This window comes from Mixophyes fleayi, chromosome 7 (genome assembly GCF_038048845.1).
Source record: "Mixophyes fleayi isolate aMixFle1 chromosome 7, aMixFle1.hap1, whole genome shotgun sequence".
Taxonomy (NCBI): Eukaryota; Metazoa; Chordata; class Amphibia; order Anura; family Limnodynastidae; genus Mixophyes; species Mixophyes fleayi.
The window spans coordinates 64,729,046-64,750,230 of NC_134408.1; the positions used below are offsets into that span (position 1 = coordinate 64,729,046).

A 21,185-nucleotide genomic window follows, 5' to 3' on the forward strand; every position below is an offset into this window, starting at 1 on the left:
TGTTAACAGTTCTGTGTTTGGATAAATATTCAGTGAAGTGATAGAGTAATAGAGAGTTGAATAAAATTAATTATAACATCCTAATTTGTTTTGTTGTACTACTTACAATTTCTTCAGTGGAAAATATAGTATGGACTGATAACATCCAGAGATCTATATAAAGTAGCCAAATTAATTGAGACAACTGTTGAGATTAGTGGAGCTTAGATATAAGCAGTGGCCCAATTCAAAGCATTCAAAATAAGTCAATACATAAAATCATGATTGACCAGGATAAAAAATATATAAAACATGAATAAAAAATTATGGGACAATCATATGTATTAGCCCATTAATAAAACTGAAATGTGTGTTGTCTTTTGCAAACTAATGATCAAATCTTACACCAAAATGTCTAGGTCACATATTTCAATACAAAAGATACACCTTTAAACTTTCCCTCTCCACCAGTGTCTTTCCTTTTGCCATCAAACGTGCCCTTATTTCCCCTAATCTCAACAAACCCTCTCTTGGCCATTCTTCTCTCTCCAACTACGACCTTATTTCTTTGCTTCAGTTTGCTTCTAAAATTGGTCTTCAGCCATTTGACTCTCTCCTCCTACTCTCTGATTTCTGCTCTTTTAGTCAGGCTTCCACCCTCTTCGCTCTATTGAAACTGCCCTCATCAAAGTGACCAAGGATCTAGTTTTTGCTTCTCATACTGCTTGATATTTCTCCTACTTTCATAACTGCCAATCACTCACCTCCTCCTTTGGCCTTCGTGGCATTATCCTCTCCTGTTTTGCCTCCAATCTCTCAGATTGCTCTGTCAGAGTCTTTACTTATGTCTCATGCTTCCTTCTTCTTCCTCTCTCTAACGGTGTTCCCTAAGGCATTGTTCCTGACCCTCTAGTTTTCTAAATCTACATCTCCTCTCTTGGTGGAACTCATAAGTTCCTTCAGCCTTCATCCCTAAGCAGACGACCCCAAAATCTTTCTTTCCTCCACTGACCTCTCACCTTCTTTATTATTCCTTTTGTCCAATTTTGTCTCTGCCATCGCCACCAGCAATTCCTCAAACTTAACCTGTCCAAACCCCTTCCCCAAATCTCCCTCATAGTCTACAACTTCACTCTCTGTTTAACTTCTCTCTGCTGTTCCTCACACATCCTATCCGGTGTTATTCTTGACCTCCAGTCACCGCTTCACCCCTTACATCCAGTGCCTTTCACATTCTTGTCACTCCTTCTCCACAAAATAAAAGGTAAAACATGCCCATTCCTCACTCAGGATGGAAATAAAAACCTGATCGACTCTCTAATTATTTTCCATCTTAATGAAGTGGTTGGGGTCCCAGTCAGACCTCCCGTTGGTGTACACTGGGCAGAACTTTGACACAGGGAGTCTGTTCTGGATGGATTTGGATGACATTTTAGCTGCTAATTATTTTTAAAATGTTTACAGCAACATCCAACTCATTGCTAACTTAATAACTTCAAGATTTAAACCCGGGCAAAGCTGGGTACTTCAGCTAGTATGTCTATAGATAGATAGATAGATAGATAGATAGATAGATATCAACTGCGTTCCAATCGAGTGAATTTGCAGTTTGCAACTGAAATTTGTACTTGGTTGATAGAAATTAGACAACAGAATAAAAAAATAATTGAACTTTAGCATTTTAACTTTGACATGGGTCAGACCAAATGCATTTTTTCATGTCACAAAAATGGAAGGAGAAAACATTAAATCCCATTTAATGATTCACCTACATAATTTATTTGTTTTCATTGTATGAGGTGTGATACAGGATTAATCTGTCATCAAAAAAATAGTTTGAAAACTTACTATTCGGCTAAACTCAGGGAAACATACCATGACAAACAAGGAATAATGTGTCTTATTTAAGAGAGGATGTGGAAATACAGAAATATGAGATAGTAATTGCAGAAAATATTACCAGACATCCTCTGCATCTTCATCACACTCTGCTCCAAACTGACAAATGTCACAAGTTGATGTCTCCTTTTGACTGGTTTCCCCAGAGCCTTCATTTGCTGTAAGATACAAACATCAACATAATCAATATTGTAACTACGAGTCCATTTTTGGGATGATTGTGGTGTACAACAATATTTAATTCTGGCATATCCAAGTGGGTCATGATCAGATGCCACAATTTTTGAATTGACATTTAAATACAGTATACAATATTTATGATTTAATTTAATTCTTCTATGAACTGGTGTAAGGTCACAAATACAGTCAAACAACACTGCTGATATAAGCCATGGGTAACTGCCAAGGATATCCTGCAACGTGAAATCTAGTCTGAACCTGGCTACTACTTTTATGAACTTTTAAAAACATTATATTTATGATTTGTTACATTTAACAATTTAATTAGTTATTGTAACTGCAATTAACAGTTTTCGATTTGACTTTTTATTTGACTAAAACATTTTTATTAAAGAATGCATACTTTTTTTCATTCGTCTTTAGCTATAGATTAAAATGTACTTTGTTCACAGTTTGGATTGCTCGGTAGGCAAGATATTCTTTGCATTAAAACCATTTGTTAAAAATGGAAATAAATAACAGATTTTCTTATGCTGAACAATTCATTTATTTGGAAAAGAAACATTTTCTCTCAGAATTATTTACAAATATAATACTCAGAGGTTTTTAATAAAAGGGATATGTCAATCGATCCTTAACCTTATTGTAGAACTAATAAAGAATATGGGGAAAACAAAAACCTTTGTAAAAGACATGTCAAAGAGAAAAAAAAAATTAAAAAAAAATAATTAATCTTTATTATATATTGTTAGCAACATTATTTGTGCATTCAATAGATGATGATGATCAGGAGTTACTAAATTTAACATATATGTGAATAATCTGGCAATGATAATATTCACCACCTGAAGTAATTTATTCCTTTACAGCCATTTCTTTGGCTGAGTAGTCAGTGTCTACTGATGAGAAATTAGTGAAAATGACGAGTTATGAGGCATGAGTGACAAGGCATGAGTGGTGACTGAAGAGTCATGAGTGATGAGGGACGAGCCATGAGAGATAAGTGTTAAGTGACAAGGGAAGAGTGATGAGTGAATAATAAAAATGACAAGTTTTGATTGAGAATTGATGAGATAGGGAGGTTTATCACATTGTTTAACATTTAATTAAAAGTAGGCAATCACAAAAAGGAACCATGTAAATTGCAGTTTACCATTGTTTATACTCCAGCCAATCAGAGAGCTGCTCCAGCCGGAACAGAATTATCATCTATTTGTATATTTTTAAGAGTAGTTTACAATAGCTCCTTCACACACATGTTCCCGGTACACAGTAGTTCGAAAATATTTTCTCTCCAGTCAATAACAGAAAAGAGGAGAGCGCTCATTGGTCATCACATATCCCTGATAATGTGTTACTAATTGCTCATAACTAATTTATTATAATTTACCACTGCATGCTATCTCACTCACCGTAGATCAAGCTAATATTTCATTCTGGCAAATAATGATATCTAGTCTAATTGTAATGTTGGTGTCCCAAATGGACAGAATCTGAGAGAAAACCTAGGGGGCATTTCTATTTTGTTTCTCTACTGCTACTGGTAAGTCTGAAAAACATATCTTACGATATGGGTAACATTTACTCTGGCCAATGCCTTGATTTTATTTTATTGCTGATACACCGATAAAATGTATTGTCAATATGGCTGCTGTTTGTAATGGACAGGAGATTAAATTTTTCATCAGCCTTTAGTTTTAACAACCTTACATTGGAAATTCAGAAACCAAACAGTGGTACTATATTTCATATAAGAATATCTTGGGGTTTCATAGGCCTTTACAGAATAAGTCATTTACAGTATATTAGCACACCATAAATCATTTTATAAAATGTTTGATGACAGTTATAAAGAAAGCCATTCCACAATCTAAAACACAAATGTAACTTATTAATTTACATTTGATTTAAAACTGTGACATTTAAAATGATTACTAAAATATATATGACAACATAAAACAATGCTACATAATGTTTTGCAATTTATGAAATTTAGTTGTGCAAAATGCACAAAACTTTCATTTTTCACTACAGGATTAAGAACTTTGTAACTAAATGAAACTGATAAAAATATGACCGATCACAGTCTATTGTATTTACCCAGTATCTATTATTACAAGACATGTTAGACATCCTATCTTTTCATAGAGAACATCCGCTGTGAGGAAGGTTTTTGCACTTTATTATAATATATTGTATACTAAACAATTCAGTGTCATACTAGTTTCCATTTGGAAAATAAATAGATGTCTGAACTGTAAATCCTATTGACTACAGCTTTTTTTATGATTTACACCCTAGTACTCTAGTGTCCACATCAGCTTTAAGAAAGCTGTTTATCTTGTTTGCTAGTAAAATTGGGTTTCTGTCATCCTGTTCTTGTCAATTTTATTGACACAAGGATAGTATATAAAAATGGTTGAGCCATCTTAACCACACAGAGCTGATTACTGTAAAGGCTTTGTTATCAAAACGGTCAATTGGCTTGAATAATTACTATAGTCTTGCACCACATTTATCAAAGCAGCTGCAACACAAAATATGTACATTTTCCATAATAAGCCCATGCCTCATATTATGTGAGTCAATCTGTATACACAATCTAAAATGTAAATTTGATAATGAATAATGCTGTGTCAAATAGAGAGGCTTAAGGATGTGGACACAATCAAACCTTTAAGGTGTATTCACTCAATGTTTTGGCCAACATCAACTTTAAACATAGATTTGAATATAAACAATAACATTGAATATGGCAAGTGGAAAGGGATACCAAGCATTTCACTGCATTTTTACTTGTGTTGCAGCAATTTGCAGGCACATTGCCAGACGTTGATAGATAAATACTCATAAAAATGTGTGTACTATTCAGAACCAGAAACAACTCAAAACACCACACAAATAATGAATAAATTAGAGGAAAAGGAGAGACAATAACAAGGAAAATGAAAGGGGGAATTCAGGTCATTCAAACAAGGAGATGTATATCTTTAAAATGATAAAGATCAGAAATTGTGAAAGTGGATTAAATCAGCACATTATTTTTTCAGTTGCTGCTATATCATCTTTCTCATAGCTGCTTAGCATTTGATACATATATTACATACTTCCCAACATTGGTGCACCGGGAATCAAGACAAGGAGCATGGCCATGCCACACTGGTGGTGTGATCATTGCCCGATGGTGCATGTCCATAATCCAAATGTTTACCTAGTGCTTAGGTTTACCTAAGGCATTAGACTGCCCCTCAACCCCTCCCAACACTCATTTATTGTCACATGCACCTGGCACCAGTTCTACAAAACGGGACGTGCCTCCCAACTTTCTATTGGGGTAGCAGGACAGAACTCGCAAATCAGAACTGTCCTACTTAAATCAGGGCAGGTGCTAATGTGATAATATCCGAACAAAATATACATTGCACTTACACATAAAAATTGTATAGTGCATTATGCAAGAGTCCTACCCAGGAGTCTATTCATAAAGATCTGGACTCTTTACCATGAAATATATTTACTATTTATCAATATTTAAACTACAGGGCCCCATTTACAGTTGAATGCAAAAATACACCTTGAACACACACACACATAAATATACACACTTGATTTTTTTCATTTGTAATTAGAATTGTGCATAAAGCAAAGATATTGCATTTATCATTATCAACTACTACAGACAAGGCTCGTTAAAAAGCCAAAGGGAAAAACTGATAATGATTACTGCCGGATCTTTCATTATATAAGACAAGCAACTGAATCCCTCTTGACGTGTATTCATACTCCTTTTCACTACTCATTTCTCACTACCTTTATACAAAGTTAACTGTTTTACGTTTGTGAGAAGATGATGAAGGAGGTAGGATAGAGACTTGCAATGTGATCTGTTATTGTATTATTATTAATATTGTAGATTTGTAAGGTGCCACAGGGCTCCACAGCGCCGTACAGTAGGGAAAACAGGACATACATAAAACTAGGACATACAAGGCAGACAAAATAAATGCAGACATGAAAAAAAAGGTTATGGAGGACTCTACTCATTAAAGACCTTACATTATAAGTGGAAGAGGGCACAACTGAAACAAAAGGAGCGAGTTTGGCTTAGAGTGGAGATTGGGAAAGCTGTAAGGGTGTATTAGTGTGAATAGTATCATCAGGGATAAAGTAAGCTTTAAAAAAGAGATCGGTTTTTAGAGAATGTCTAAACATTTGAAGGCTGTGGGGAAGCCTGATTGGGGGTGGTAAGGAACTCCATAAGTGGGGAGCAGCAGAGCAGCATGGGAAAAGTCTTGTAGGCGAGTGAGAGGTGGTTACCAGAGATGGGACAAGACGCAGGACTGAGGCAGATCTAAGAGGGTAGGAGGGAGAGTATTTTGATATAAGACTTGAGATGTATGAAGAGGTGGTGTTGTTGAGGGCTTTGTAGGTAAGGGTGAGTAATTTGAATTGGATTCTGGAGGACACAGGGAGTCAGTTTAGGAATTTGCAAAATGGAGCATCAGATGTGGAGTGGTGAGAGAGGAAGAACAGCCTTGCAGCAGCATTTAGGATGGATTGAAATGTGGACATATAGGTGTCGGGAATGCCAAATAACAGGAGGTCAAGATAATGAGATAATGGATAATAGTTTTGGTAGAATGTTGAGTAAAAAAGGGCATATTATGGCAATGTTTTTAAGTTGGAATCGACAGGACTGGGAGAGAGTCTGGATGTGAGGAATAAAGCAAAGGGTGGAGTCAAGTGTGATACCAAGGCAGTGGGCTTGGGAGACCAAAGAAATTGTGGTGTTATGGACAGTGAGGGAGATTTGAAGGGAGGTGGTGATTCTGGTAGGAGGGAAGTTAATAAGCTCTATTTTGGACATGTTGAGCTTTAGGTAGCGTTGGGACATCCATGTGGAGATAGCTAAAAGACAGTTGGTTACACGAGATAGTACTGAAGGGGAGAGGTCAGGAAAGCAATATAGATTTAGATATCATCATTGTAGAGGTAGTAAGGGAGCCTGAAAGAGCAAATTAGTACCATAAGAGATGGGGTGAAGAATTAAAAAAGTAAAGGTCCAAGAAAAGAGGCTTATGCCAGAAGTTGAAACACTAAAGAACCAGTTCAATAAGTAGGAAGTAAACCAGAAAAGAACTGTGTCATGATGACCAATGGAGTGAATGGTGTGTAGGAGATAAGGGTGATCAACAGTGCCAAAAGGAGCAGAGGGGTCCAGGAGAATGAGCATAGTGAAATGACCCTTAGACTTTGCAGTAGATAATCGATCACTTTTGTGAGAGCAATTTCAGTGGAATGTTGGGGACGGAAGCCTGATTGCAGAAAGTTGAGAATGGTCTGAGAGGAGAAAAAGTGAAATAGGCATGTTTAAAGGAGATTGGAAATGTGCCAGTAGAGAGAGACAGGTTGAAGAGGTGAGTTAGCTTTGGGCATGCAGTAGAGGAGAGGGAGCGGAGAAGTTGGGAGGGAATAGGGTTGACAGGACAGGTTGTAGAGTGAGTTGATGAGATCAGTGTAGAGACTTTATATTAAGTTACTGGAGAGAATGAATTAAGGGTGGATTGGGGAGTGAAGGTGGTTAGAGTGGGTGGAGTGGGTGGAATTTGACCTGAGGAAATATCTTATTAAATGGTGTTGATTTTTTCTTTGAAGTAGGTGGCAATGTCATGGTCTGTGAGGTAGGAGGTGGAGGTGGCCAGAGAAGTGAGTTGAAGATGGCAAAGAGGTAATGTGAATTAGAAGACTGGGTGAATATTAGAGATTTGAAGAACATTTGTTTGGCAATTGAAAGAGCAGTGCTGTAAGAGTAAAGGATGAATTTATACTGGAGGAAATCAGGATAGGAACGAGATTTCCTCCAGAGGTGCTCTGCAGTGTGGGAGCACTTTTGCAGGTAGCGGGTATGTTTAGGTGTGTGCTATGGTTGGGAATTGGATAGTCGCAGAATGAATGTGGTAGCTGGAGCTGCATTGTCTAGGGCTGAAGTGTGTGCTTTGTTGTAGAAATAGGCAGCCTGATTAGGACAGGACAATGCATACACAGGAGAAATTAGTTGTTTTAGTGAAGATGAGAAGTGGATTGTGTTAAGAGTACTTAGGTGTCGCAGTGTACATGTTGATTTGGCTGCAGGGGGGGGTTAATGTGAGTCTGAAGGAAAGGAGGTTATAGTCCGAGAGTGGGAATGCGAAGTTGGTGAAACTAGAGATGGAGCAGCAGTGGGAGAAGTCAAGGTTAAGGGAGTGGGCAGCACGGTGGCTTAGTGGTTAGCACTTCTGCCTCATAGCACTGGGGTCATGAGTTCAATTCCCGACTGTGGCCTTATCTGTGTGGAGTTGGTATGTTCTCCCCGTTTTTGTGTGGGTTTCCTCCAGGTGCTCCGGTTTCCTCCCACACTCCAAAAACATACTAGTAGGTTAATTGGCTGCTATCAAAATTGACCCTAGTCTCTCTTTGTGTGTGTATATTAGGGAATTTAGACTGTAAGCTCCAATGGGGCAGGGACTGATGTGAATGAGTTCTCTGTACAGCGCTGCGGAATCAGTGGCACTATATAAATAAATGGTGATGATAAGTGCTCACCACAGTGAGTAAGAAATGAGGTCCACTTGGAGAGATCAAAAGAGGAAGTAAGTGAAAGAAGTTTAGTGGCAAAAAAGACAGTGGGATTATCAATGGGAATGTTGAAATTGCCTAGTATAAGAGTCGGCAGGTCAAAGGATAAGAGAAAAGTGAGCCAAGCTGCAAAGTTGTCAAGAAATTGGGAAACTGGACCTAGGGGGGTATAAATGACAACAATATGAAGGTGAAGAGGATAAAATAGATGAATAGTGCGGACTTCAAAAGAATAGAATGAGAGTGAGGGTTCAGAGGGTATGACTTGGAAGGTGCAACTTGGAGAAATTAGAATACCTAATCCACCACATTGTTTCTTTCTGGGTCTGGAGGTATGGCTAAGAGAGAGTCCCCCATAAGAGAGAGCTGCAGGGAACGTAGTGTCAGAGAAGATGAGCCAAGTTTTTGTAATGGCAAAGAGGTTGAGGGATTTAGAAATTAATAGATCATGAATTAATACTAGTTTGTTACAGATCTGGTGTTCAGTAGTGCACAGGAAAAGGGAAGAGATAGTGGAGATATGGTGAAATTGCAAGTACAGTGGTGGACGGAAAGGTTTAAAATAGAACAAGGAGTGTGAGCAGAGAATGGGTATTGTACAGGGTCCAGGGTTAGGTGAGATGTCACCAGCAGCCATGAGAAGGAGCAAGGTGAGGAATAGGATATGCAAGGAGGATTTGTGGGTGTGAGGTTAAGTTCTATTTATGTAGGCTGGTGACTGTGTTGGGTCTAGGAGACAAAACAGCTCATGTGCGCAGACTAGTGAGGTGGGAAGTGGTGAAGGGGAAATCATAATAGGAGAGGGAGAAATAGGATAATGGAGAAAGAGGAGGAGTTTGTCCATTGTACTACAGTAAATGATGCTGTAGTTAACTAAATTGGAATAAAATATCCAGGGCCTGATTCATCAAGGCACTGATTCATCAAAGGACATCTATTACAGTCATTGATTTCGGGAAGTGGACTGGACGGGAAAGGGGCATTTTGTCTTAGTGAATTTACAGTAGGGGCATGCCAAACTCAAGCACACACACAGTCACATCCATCTCAAGCTCCGAGCGACTGAAAGCTAATTGTATTTCTTCCATATCTCTTGCTCCAGCTAAAGGGCTAGTCTAAGTTCTGATCTGTAGTGATTACAGTCTCATATGCATGCTATAACACGTGTTTGCAATCACGAACAACTGTAGAAATGTATTTTATGCTCAATAGACATTTACAACATTCTGTTCTGATCTGTAGTTATTACAGTCTCATATGCATGCTATAACACGTGTTTGCAATCACGAACAATTGTAGAAATGTATTTTATGCTCAATAAACATTTACAACATTCTGTTCTAACATTAATGTGTTTATTATTATCAGTTAACAATAATGCAAGATTTCTTTTAATTTCCTGTGCTAATTTATAATTCACATAGTAGTGGACACATCCTGCTGCCTCCAGTGTACTAGAGCACAGCAGACCTGTTCCTGATTTCAAAAGTACACGCATCTTGAGATCCGCACCTTGTTGAATTTGTGTGGACATAAAGCCTAAATACATGCGCCTCGTGAACAAAGAGAACTTACAGTTATTTATAAGGGTTAACCCATCACATAATTGTGGGGAATAAAGCCTAAATTATAACTGCAGTGTAAATATGGTATATCAAATGAGTCCATTGATATGTTGAGCTACTGAAGTGTAAAATGTGAAGCCAGAGAGTCTGTGTGGCTGTGTATACGGTGGCTCTGCACTTTCCAGTGTTAGAAGATAGCAGTGTCACCTGTAGCAGCTTGAAAGGGCTCCTGCTGTGAGCTATATCCTGACACAAGTTAGATTTTGGACTCCTGAATAGACTTTGTGGGGTCGGTCACAGCTGGACATCCTTGCAGCCAAAGGCAGCATTTGAAGACCTATATAGTTTTATAGAAAAATGAGCTTTAGAGGAAAATGTCTTCATAGTTCATATTTTGGGAAATCTGGGTGCCACTCCATACTGAGAAACAGATATCACACCAGGGTTGGGAATGACAGGTACTGGCAGTATCCAGGAACAGCTAAAATCACATATCTTTGGAAAAGGTATGTCACATTATCATAATCCCATTATGTTTGGTATTTAAATGTGTGGGGGATTATGACCGGTTTATTGAAGGGAGAGTTATGTCTCTGGGATATATCTGTGAAGAATTATCCAAAGGTCAAAACTTTGGGAATATTTGTGAGCAAACTATAGTGACACCCAGGGGACATCCCTGCCTCCCTATTAGCATTAACACTGCCCCTGTGAAGACTGACCCATTCATTTTGTTTAAAAAAAAACTGTATTGGGAAGGGTCAAATTGTAAGTCTTTTGGGAAAATCAATCCACATTGATAAGCTGTCCATCTTCCTAGCCTATTTCCCATGGCACAGATTATACAACTCATGTAAATTATACTCTGAATGTAACCCCTTTTATTTTAAACTGCTTTGCTTGTGTATGTTATGTCAGTTGCTTATTTATTGTCCTGTACCTTTGTATATTAAATTTATAAATTGTGGCATCCTTGATACTCTAATGAATCCATTAGCCTGTTAAGAAGACTATAGCTTGACCAAGTTAACCCCTTTGAATGCCGGTGTGTGATTTGTTGATACATTTGACTAACAAGCCTAGTGTGTGCTTGCATTTACATCTGTGTAACAGTCTGGAGGTGTGAAGAGTTAAACCTTTGTTTGTGGATGTGGGCCTTGCTAGCCTGTGGGTAGCCAGAAGCCTTGTGTGACAGTGTGGGACAGCATATTGGGGTCCTATTGTCCGTATTCAATAGGTGATGGCAAACCTGAAGTGTGTGAGGGGTGAGAGCGATGTGTGGGGGCGATTCAGTAGGTCTATAACCTGTGTGGTAGAGAGAGACTGCTAACTGGAATCGTGTGTAACCTCATACAGCCAACACCCCAAAGTCACGAAAGCTGGGAGCATGTTCGTGACAAATTGGTGGCACAGCAGTGGGATTATTTAATTTATTAAGTGCATTTTTTTAAGCAATTAACCCTTTGTTAGGGTTCTGTACAAAACCAATTTCTTAATTACAGCCATGGAGCCAGACACGTGATGTAAACGTTTTAAACTGTTTATTGCAGAAAAGTATAGTCCAGGGTAGGCAAAATAAACAGTATACAGTTCATGCTGAATGGAACAATGGATTTCCAGATCTTGGCAAACAATCGGGTAAATAATAATGAAATGCAGCAAAACTTAGCTGAAACCAGGAACAGAGACACATGCAGGTAATCCAGGAACAGACACATGAGCAGGCTAGGAAGTTCAATGACCAGCAAAGGGTTTCAGGAAAAGACAGGCATATATAGGCCACAGACAGGTGTGGATAATTAATTATCAGTGCTAGTTAACCCCTGATAGAGGAACGGCCGGACAGCAGCTCCTCTGGAGTATCACAGATACTGCAGGGTAATGTGCACAAAGGGTAACAAGGTAAATCATAACACAGGGTAAAATGCACACAAAGAAACAAGGCAGATCATAACAAAAATGCACACAAAGAAACAAGGCAGATCATAACATAGCCCCTCCCCTTTAAGGAGCGGATTCCAGATGCTCCATACATGCTCCCTTCAGGTTTTTCTCCTCTTCATTTTCTTTTTATAAGATCTCCCTGGAGACACAATTGAGCTCTTCTCTAATGGAGTACAGAGAAGACCCAATTCTTCAGAAGCAGAAGAATTGGCAAGTTCGTCCACTAACTCTCTGGTATCCTCCAAAAATTTGATTTCAGAGTCTGAGTCCCAGTCTAGAGTCAGAACAGGACTGTTAATTTTATGAGAAGATGGTGGTATGCCCATGAAGCCAGTAACCAAGGTTTGTTGTTTGTGATTGTTCTTTTTATTTTTTAAAGATATAGGTTGACCAATGGAAGCAATGGACATCGATGATTTGTGAATAAGCATAGGTGTAGAAACACACGCTGGAATGGAAACAGAAGAACTATGACCAGGAAACTCAACTGTTGATGGAGAGTACTTCTTGCACACAGCGTTAACAAAGTCCATGGTATTATGGATAATGGGGTTATCGGAATGTAAAAGGGAGAAGGCCCAGATCTGTGGCTCCCCTCTAAAACTCATGATCATAGAACCCACTTGGTTAAATTGGTTGGCAAAGTAATCTGGAGAGTCTTGAAACAGTTTCATGGAAAGCTGAAGAACCGAAATAAACTGTTTGATGTCTCCATCAAAGAAGACTGGAGGAGGATCTGATGACTTGGAAGAGGCATCTGGGCATTCTGGCTCACTAGGAAACTCTGGTGTCACTCACCAGACTGTGAGTGCTTCTTCCCTTGTGTTTAGGAACCGTGGCTGTCCACCATCCTGAGGGTCTGCGCATGTGCAGCCCTTTCAAACCTTCTGTTCATGTTCCTTTTAGTTAATTGGCTGATCAGGCAACACTCCCTTTTTAAAGCACCTGAGTTCCATACCTCGTGGCCTGATCTTGGAGTCTCATTCCCATGAGCCTCTGAAGGTGTTCCTGTGTTTCCTCATGTATTCAGCTCTGCTGATTCCTGTGGTTTCCAGACCACTTCAACTCTCCTGTGGTTTCCAGACCACTTCAACTCTCCTGTGTTTCATCGTGACTGTATTAGCTGATTCCTATCCGCTGCCTCCGTGCACTACAGTTATCAACTCACTTCAACTCTCCTGTGTTTCATCGTGACTGTATTAGCCGAGTCCTATCCGCTGCCTCCGTGCACTACAGTTATCAACTCACTTCAACTCTCCTGTGTTTCATCGTGACTGTGTTAGCTGATTCCTATCCGCTGCCTCCGTGCACTACAGTTATCAGCTCACTTCAACTTTCCTGTGTTTCATCGAGACTGCACCAGCTGATTCCTATCCGCTGCCTCCGTGCTCAGCAGTTCCAGCTCATCTCAACTCTCCCGTGTTTCATCGTGACTGCACCTGCTGATTCCTATCCGCTACCTCCGTGTACCTGCAGTGTCCTGCTTGCCGCTACCCTTCAGTTCTACTCGTGTCTGCAGCCAGCTGATCCGCTCTCCGTGCTTCTACAGTGTTCCTGCCTGTGTCAACTCGCCAGTCTGCATCGGATCAACGCCTCGCTGCTTTCATCTTGTCTAGACCATCTCTACACTTCAGTGTTCTCCAGGTGTCCAGCTCTATATACTACTGCTTCCTGAGTATTTGTTTCTATCTCTGCTGGTCTACCTACCTGTGCGCTGCACCTACTTGATTACCGCTTCTACCCTCCTGGGACTTCGCATCCTGCCGGCCTCCAGCCGTTCAGGTATCTCTGCACTCCTGTCTGACAGCCTGCTCCTGAACCACGGTATGCATACTTCTCATTGACTGTGCTGGTGTATTGCATATCTTGCTGGACTGAGTTGTTCTCCTCTGGAGTTTACTATCCGCTGAGACTATTGCCATCATGTGACTGTGTTACCTTTTGCCCGGATAGTTCCTGTGACTTTGTATTATTGTGCAGTGCTGTTCAATCATTACTATATTGTGCATATCATCGTGGGATCAAGTTCAGTGTGCCCGTGTATACTCTGTATTGCATTTCTCTCCCCGTGCTCCTCCTCACATATATATTCAGTGGTACAACTTGCTAGAGGCAGACCACTGTTCCCTGTTTCCTGAGTCACCTGTTTCCAGTATCCTTTCACATAGCAGTGGTACAACTTGCTAACGCAGACCACTGACTTCCCGGATACCTCCACCTGGATTCCATTCCTTCACATAGACAGCGGTACAACTTGCTAACCGCAGACCGCTGACTCTCATCACCTCCTCGTTGCTTCTGGACATTCCTCCTCACTATAGCAGTGGTACAACTTGCTACCGCAGACCACTGACTACCCTCACGTTTCCTTTGTCCATTCAGTTCCTCGTGTACTACTACCTATATATTACCAGTGCTGCTAGTCATAGACTTTCCACGAGCATTCTCTACCATCTGCTGTCTCCTGTTCCGTGATCACCCCGCTACCAGAGTACCATATTACCATCTATACTGCTCTGGTAAGTCCATCACCTGGTGATTCCTGGGTAAAGACTCCTAGTGCCCGTGACATCTGGGGAGTCCTCAACTTGAGCAGCAGTCTCTGGAGAATCCCTCACTGGGATGGCAGAGCATAAGTCCCCGACTGGAATGGAAAAGCAGGAGTCCCCGACTGGGACGGCAGAGCAGGAGTCCCCGACTGGGACGGCAGAGCAGGAGTCCCCCACTTGGACGGCAGAGCAGGAGTCCCCGACTGGGACGGCAGAGCAGGAGTCCCCGACTGGGACGGCAGAGCAGGAGTCCCCCACTGGGACGGCAGATCAGGAGTCCCCCACTGGGACGGCAGAGCAGGAGTCCCTGACTGGGACAGCAAGCTGGGCACATTGGACGGATTGCCCAGACTGAGCACAGCACTCTAACTGGAAAGCACTGTGAGGAGCCGCAGAGCAGACAGCATTGTGAGGAGCCGCAGAGCAGACAGCACTGTGAGGAGCCGACAAGCAGACAGCACTGTGAGGAGCCACAGAGCAGACAGCACCAAGTGGTAACTCAGGCTGAACCGCATAGAGTGGCAACTCGGGCTGTACCGCATAGCGTGGCAACTCGGGCTGAACCGCATGGACTGGCAACTCGGGCTGAACCGCATGGGACAGGACCCACTCTGGAGCAGACTGGAGGGACAGGGCCCTCTCTGGAGCAGACTGGAAGGACAGGGCCCTCTCTGGAGCAGCCTGGAGGGACAGGGCCCTCTCTGGAGCAGACTGGAGGGACAGAGCCCTCTCTGGAGCAGACTGGAGGGACAGGGCCCTCTCTGGAGCAGACTGGAGGGACAGAGCCCTCTCTGAAGCAGACTGAAGGGACAGGGCCCTCTCTGGTGCAGACTGGAGGGACAGGGCCCTCTCTGGTGCAGACTGGAGGGACAGGGCCCTCTGGTGCAGACTGGAGGGACAGGGCCCTCTCTGGTGCAGACAGGAGGGACAGGGCCAGGGCCCTCTCTGGAGCAGATTGGAGGGACAGGGCCCTCTCTGGAGCAGACTGGAAGGGCAGCGCCCCTTCTGGAGCAGACTGGAAGGGCAGCACCCCCTCTGGAGCAGACTGGAAGGGCAGCGCCCCCTCTGGAGCAGACTGGAAGGGCAGCGCCCCCTCTGGAGCAGACTGGAAGGGCAGCTCCCCCTCTGGAGCAGACTGGAAGGGCAGCTCCCCCTCTGGAGCAGACTGGAAGGGCAGCACCCCCTCTGTAGCAGACTGGAAGGGCAGCGCCCCCTCTGGAGCAGACTGTAGCTCAGGAACAACGGCAGCAGCTTGTGACTCGGAACTGGAGGCAGAGACTGAAGACTCGGAACTGGAGGCAGCGGCTGAAGACTCGGAACTGGAGGCAGTGACTGAAGAATCGGAACTGGAGGCAGCGGCTGAAGACTCGGAACTGGAGGCAGCGGCTGAAGACTCGGAACTGGAGGCAGCGGCTGAAGACTCGGAACTGGAGGCAGCGGCTGAAGACTCTGAACTGGAGGCAGCGGCTGAAGACTCGGAACTGGAGGCAGCGGCTGAAGACTCGGAACTGGAGGCAGCGGCTGAAGACTCGGAACCGGGCAGCACAGTGGCAGGAGACTCGGGACTGGACACAGTTGCAGCAGGCTCAGGACTGGACACAGTGGCAGCAGGCTCAGGACCGGACACAGTGGCAGCAGGCTCCAAGCTGGAGGCAAATGATGTGACCTCAGAGCTGGAGGCAGATGATGTGACCTCAGAGCTGGAGGCAGATGATGTGACCTCATAGCTGGAGGCAGAGGCTGGCACCTCGGGACAGGAGACAGAGGCTGGCACCTCGGGACAGGAGACAGATGCTGGCGCCTCGGGACAGGAGACAGAGGCTGGCACCCCAGAACAGGAGACAGAGGCTGGCACCTCAGGACAGGTGGCTGGAGCTGGCGCCTCAGGACAGGCGGCTGGAGCTGGCGCCTCAGGACAGGCGGCTGGAGCTGGCACCTCAGGACTGATAACTGGGGTTGGCAGATTGGGTCTCATCCCAGGGAGCAGAACAGGTGAAGTGTAAACAAATCCAGAATGCGGAGAAGTAACAACAGAAGATGGTTTGGTAAGTTGTCGTGGTCTGCGGAGAGTACAGGCTTGTAAGAAGTGTATATTACTTGCACAGTAGAGACACAGTTTGTTGGTTATTCTGCGCTGTCGCTCCACTTCGGTCAGGTGGGGGTGTGGACCACCTGTGAACCGGGCATTTGTTACACTGTAGTTGATAGATAAATGCAAATTTGTCATAGTACTATTAAGAGGTGCTGGCAGCACAGATTCAGCAGCAGACAGAGTTGGCTGAAGCAAATCAATGGAATTGGATTTCAGAGAAACAGATTCTGATAGTCTCCTGAGTGGGTCCAACAGTATAGCAGAAAATTGAGCCAGCTGAGAGCATAACAGAATTATGTCCGTTTGTAGACACTGTAGCAGAGGCTGTTCAGCCATTTGTAGAGCAGACATGTTTGCAGGGAGAAAACAAATGAAATCAATTGCAATGAGAGTTCCAGGAGAAATCTGAAGCAGGGTTTTTCCACATGACTCCAAGGCTTTCTTTTTGGCTGGTCATTCTGTTAGGGTTCTGTACAAAACCAATTTCTTAATTACAGCCATGGAGCCAGACACGTGATGTAAACGTTTTAAACGGTTTATTGCAGAAAAGTATAGTCCAGGGTAGGCAAAATAAACAGTATACAGTTCAGGCTAAATGGAACAATGGATTTCCAGATCTTGGCAAACAATCGGGTAAATAATAATGAAATGCAGCAAAACTAAACTGAAACCAGGAACACATGCAGGTAATCCAGGAACAGACACATGAGCAGGCTAGGAAGTTCAATGACCAGCAAAGGGTTTCAGGAAAAGACAGGCATATATAGGCCACAGACAGGTGTGGATAATTAACTATCAGTGCTAGTTAACCCCTGATAGAGGAACGGCCGGACAGCAGCTCCTCTGGAGAATCACAGATACTGCAGGGTAATGTGCACACAGGGTAACAAGGCAAATCATAACACAGGGTAAAATGCACACGAAGAAACAAGGTAGATCATAACACCCTTGCACTTATAAACTGATTGTAACCTTGCGAGAAATACAATAGTTTTACAAGGACAAAACTGAGGGCTTATTATTATTTTTGAAGACATACGTGCAAAGCAGTTCCCATCCTTTTCTTTCCTATCTTTTATTTTGCAAAGTAACTGAGGAGATGGCTGCGGTATATAAACGCATGACAAAGGAGGCGCTGATGGCACAATGTGAGGAGCGAGAAATTCCCACTAGTGGCAACAGCAAGGAGCAATTGGTTGAAGCCCTCATGCAGAGAGATCAGCACCAAGTTGGAGATTTGTCTAAGGAAGAGCACAGCCAGGATTCAGAAGCATACCTGACTGTGGATATTGCTCAAAACAATGGACTCTTAATTTGAGATGATTCTAATAGTTCATGTGTGGACATTTATTTGTAAACTGCCCTAAAATCTTTGGGCCCAGCGGACATTACATCCAAAATGCAGCTTATACAGCAGTACCAGCAGAAGGAAGCTGACGACCATCAGGAGAAGCTCGCTGCTATGGAGGCAACAGAAAGGCATGCGGCCATGGAGGCCGTGGAGAGGCGTTCTGCTCTGGAGGCAGTGGAGCGCCAGGCAGAGAGCCAGGGAGAAATGGAAGCTGCAGAGTGAGAGACAGAGAGGAGATATCAGCTGGAGCTGGCCAAGCTCCAACGCCAGGTAGAAGCCAGAGACGTTGGTATCAGCAGACCCCGTCCAGAGAATTTCCCTGTATTGGAAAAATATGGGGATTCGGGTGCTTTTTGCAAGGATTTGAAAAGATATGCTGCAAGTATGGACTACACAAAGATCAGTGGGCGCAGTATTTAACTCCAGGTTTGCGAGGGAAAGCATTAGATACCTTTGCAGATCTTCCAACTGAGATGGACGGAGATTATGAGGCTATCAAAAGTGCCCTGTTGCAGCGTTTTAATATCACGCCGGAGGCGCACGGACAAAAGTTCCGGGATTTAAAACACAGTGCCTCTGACACTTAATCAGGACTTGTGGCCCAACTGTCTGCTTCTTTTAAACAGTGGATTGGAGGGTTAAAGATCACCACCAGCTGATGTGAAAGAATCGGTAGTGGATCGGGACCCTGAATCATCTGCGGAAGCAGCTAGACTGGCTGACAAATATACAGTTACCTGGGCGCCTGGTATGGAGGGCGACCAGGAGGATCAACTCCACCCCCCTTAACACCATTAGCCCCTGTTCCTTCATATTTTGGGAGGGTGGGGGCAAAACCTTTTTTGGGAGACACCCGACGATGTTTTGTATGCAATCAGGTGGGGCATGGATGTGACAGGGAAAGGGAATGTCGTATTGTATCTGATGTGGGTAATGATGCTAATGCCACACCTGTTACTGTATTATAATCTACTGAGAGTACCCATGGTTTTTCCCAGGTGCCAGGATGTGACAGGGATAGAGAATGCCATATTTTACCTGATGCGTATAATGATGATAATGCCAAAAATAGTATTGCATTAGAATCTAAACCTGTTTTTACACTGACATCTTGTTGTGAGTTAGGGACAGATGACACTGTGACTGCAAATATTGGCATTTATACTGGTGAAGATAAGATGCTTTCTAGAAATGGGACAAATGACAATGAGATAATTTCTGTTGGGTTAGATAACAGCAACGTTCTTAACCAGGTAATGTGTTCAGAAGCGAGGGTACAGTGTAAATGGGAGGGAGGGCAGAGTGAAAGTGTCTGTTCTGTGCCTAAACCAGCTGTACACAGGGGTGTTAAAAATGTAGGAGGGGGGGGGACATAGGCATGAGCAACGGGAAATAGCAAGCGACAGCAATCCTTCCATTGCTTCTGGGACCTGTAATTTGAATATTCACCAATCAGATCTTCATCTGAGTTCTGAACATTCACCTGAATTTTCTAAAGAGACAGGGGGGTCAGTTGCTAGCCCACTCTCTCCTAGCCAGCAGTCTAACCTCTTAGAGAAGGTGGATGAGGGTCCCAAACTCCTTGTTACTCTACACCCCCAGATAGATGAGTCCAAGGGGGGGGAGTTCTGTCCAGTAGCCCCCAGATAAGAATTGCACAGTGTGTCCCCCGACAGGGAATTTTGTAACTGGGAAGCAGGCCAGAGTGGAAGCAGGTATTCTGCTGTGCCAGAATTAAGGGGTACCCATTTACAGGTGTTTTTGTGAGAGTGAGGCGTTCACTCAGGCTGCCCCCCCAAAAAAACTCAGTCAGTGAAAGATACAGAAAGTGTAGCTAAGAATGCAGAGGTAAGCCCACAGCTATTGAAGGATCAGAAGTCCCGGCGCATAATATATTTAACCCATTCATAGCCCTTCTCACAGGACTTACTCCCTTAGATTCATCTAAGGGAGTAAGTCCCGTCGCATGCCATATCTTGCATGAAATTGGTCTGGCCATGCTCAGAAACGGACCTAACGCTAGTGAATGCAATTGCATTAAATTCTTGTCCAGATGCAAATGATTCTTCTGACTGCCTGCGACTTGAAAGGCGGAATGGGGGAGGGAAGCCACGGATGCACATAGGCAATGTACAGTAAGGGCATGTCGAAGTTGAAATCACGCACATTCGTCCGATTTAAGCTCTGGGCATCTGTTAGATACGTGGTTTAAGCCCTTTTAATTGCACCAGCTACAGGTCAGGTGTAAATGCCAACCGATAGTGAAGACCGACAGGCAGGGCTGCCATCAGAAATCGTGGGGCCCAGTACAAATGAAACAGGCAGGGCCCCCCCCCCTTTCCCCCAAAAAAACAGCAAAAACTTAATTTATGACATTAAGGGAGAAAATAACTATTATCCCTCAAGAAATACAGCTTAACCCATTATCATACTTGGAAGCCTAGTCTCCTACAAAATTCACAGTAAAAAAAATGTGATAATAAAATATCTTTAAAATATACTTACCCAGATGTTGCAGCTGCTGCTCCTTGCTCCTTATTCTTACAGCGGCGGCGGGAACATCAGTGTGACGTCAGGTCACACCACACCATCACTCAGGGGCGGATTGGGAACTTAGAGCTGCCCTGGAAAAAATTCTGGAAGTGGCCTCACATGGGCGGGACCAAACAGTGGGCTGGTCCAACACAAAAGTAGGCGGGATTAACTCACTTATCCATAACCGCATCAGTTATCAGTGGCAGGCGAGGCTAACGGAACACGCAGTGGTAGACGGAGTCACAGTAAGCAGACACAAAGAAAGGTTATAAAGTATTGTGCTACACTCCAAGTATTTATTAATGTAGAACTGAAAACTGCCATGTAAGAGGAGTGTGACTATATTGTGTAAACAAAAAGACATATGACACATCGCACAGACAGGCCATGTCAGCCTCCTATCTATAAGAAAGTAATTCATTCAGAGGTCCTTCTCCCCTTCCTATACCATCAAGCATTGAATTCTGACTAAATTG

The 21,185-nt window shown here is 43.1% G+C and overlaps 1 protein-coding gene across 3 annotated transcripts in view; it reads right to left on the reverse strand.

Annotated features, from left to right (window-relative positions):
- The window catches only part of TMEFF2 (transmembrane protein with EGF like and two follistatin like domains 2), a 656,761-nt gene that overhangs the window by 302,499 nt on the left and 333,077 nt on the right, over positions 1-21,185 (reverse strand). For all 3 annotated transcript variants that reach the window (XM_075179936.1, XM_075179935.1, XM_075179937.1), the window contains exon 5: positions 1,940-2,036. In XM_075179936.1, coding sequence (XP_075036037.1) covers positions 1,940-2,036 — 97 coding nt within the window. The remainder of the gene's footprint in view (positions 1-1,939; positions 2,037-21,185) is intronic.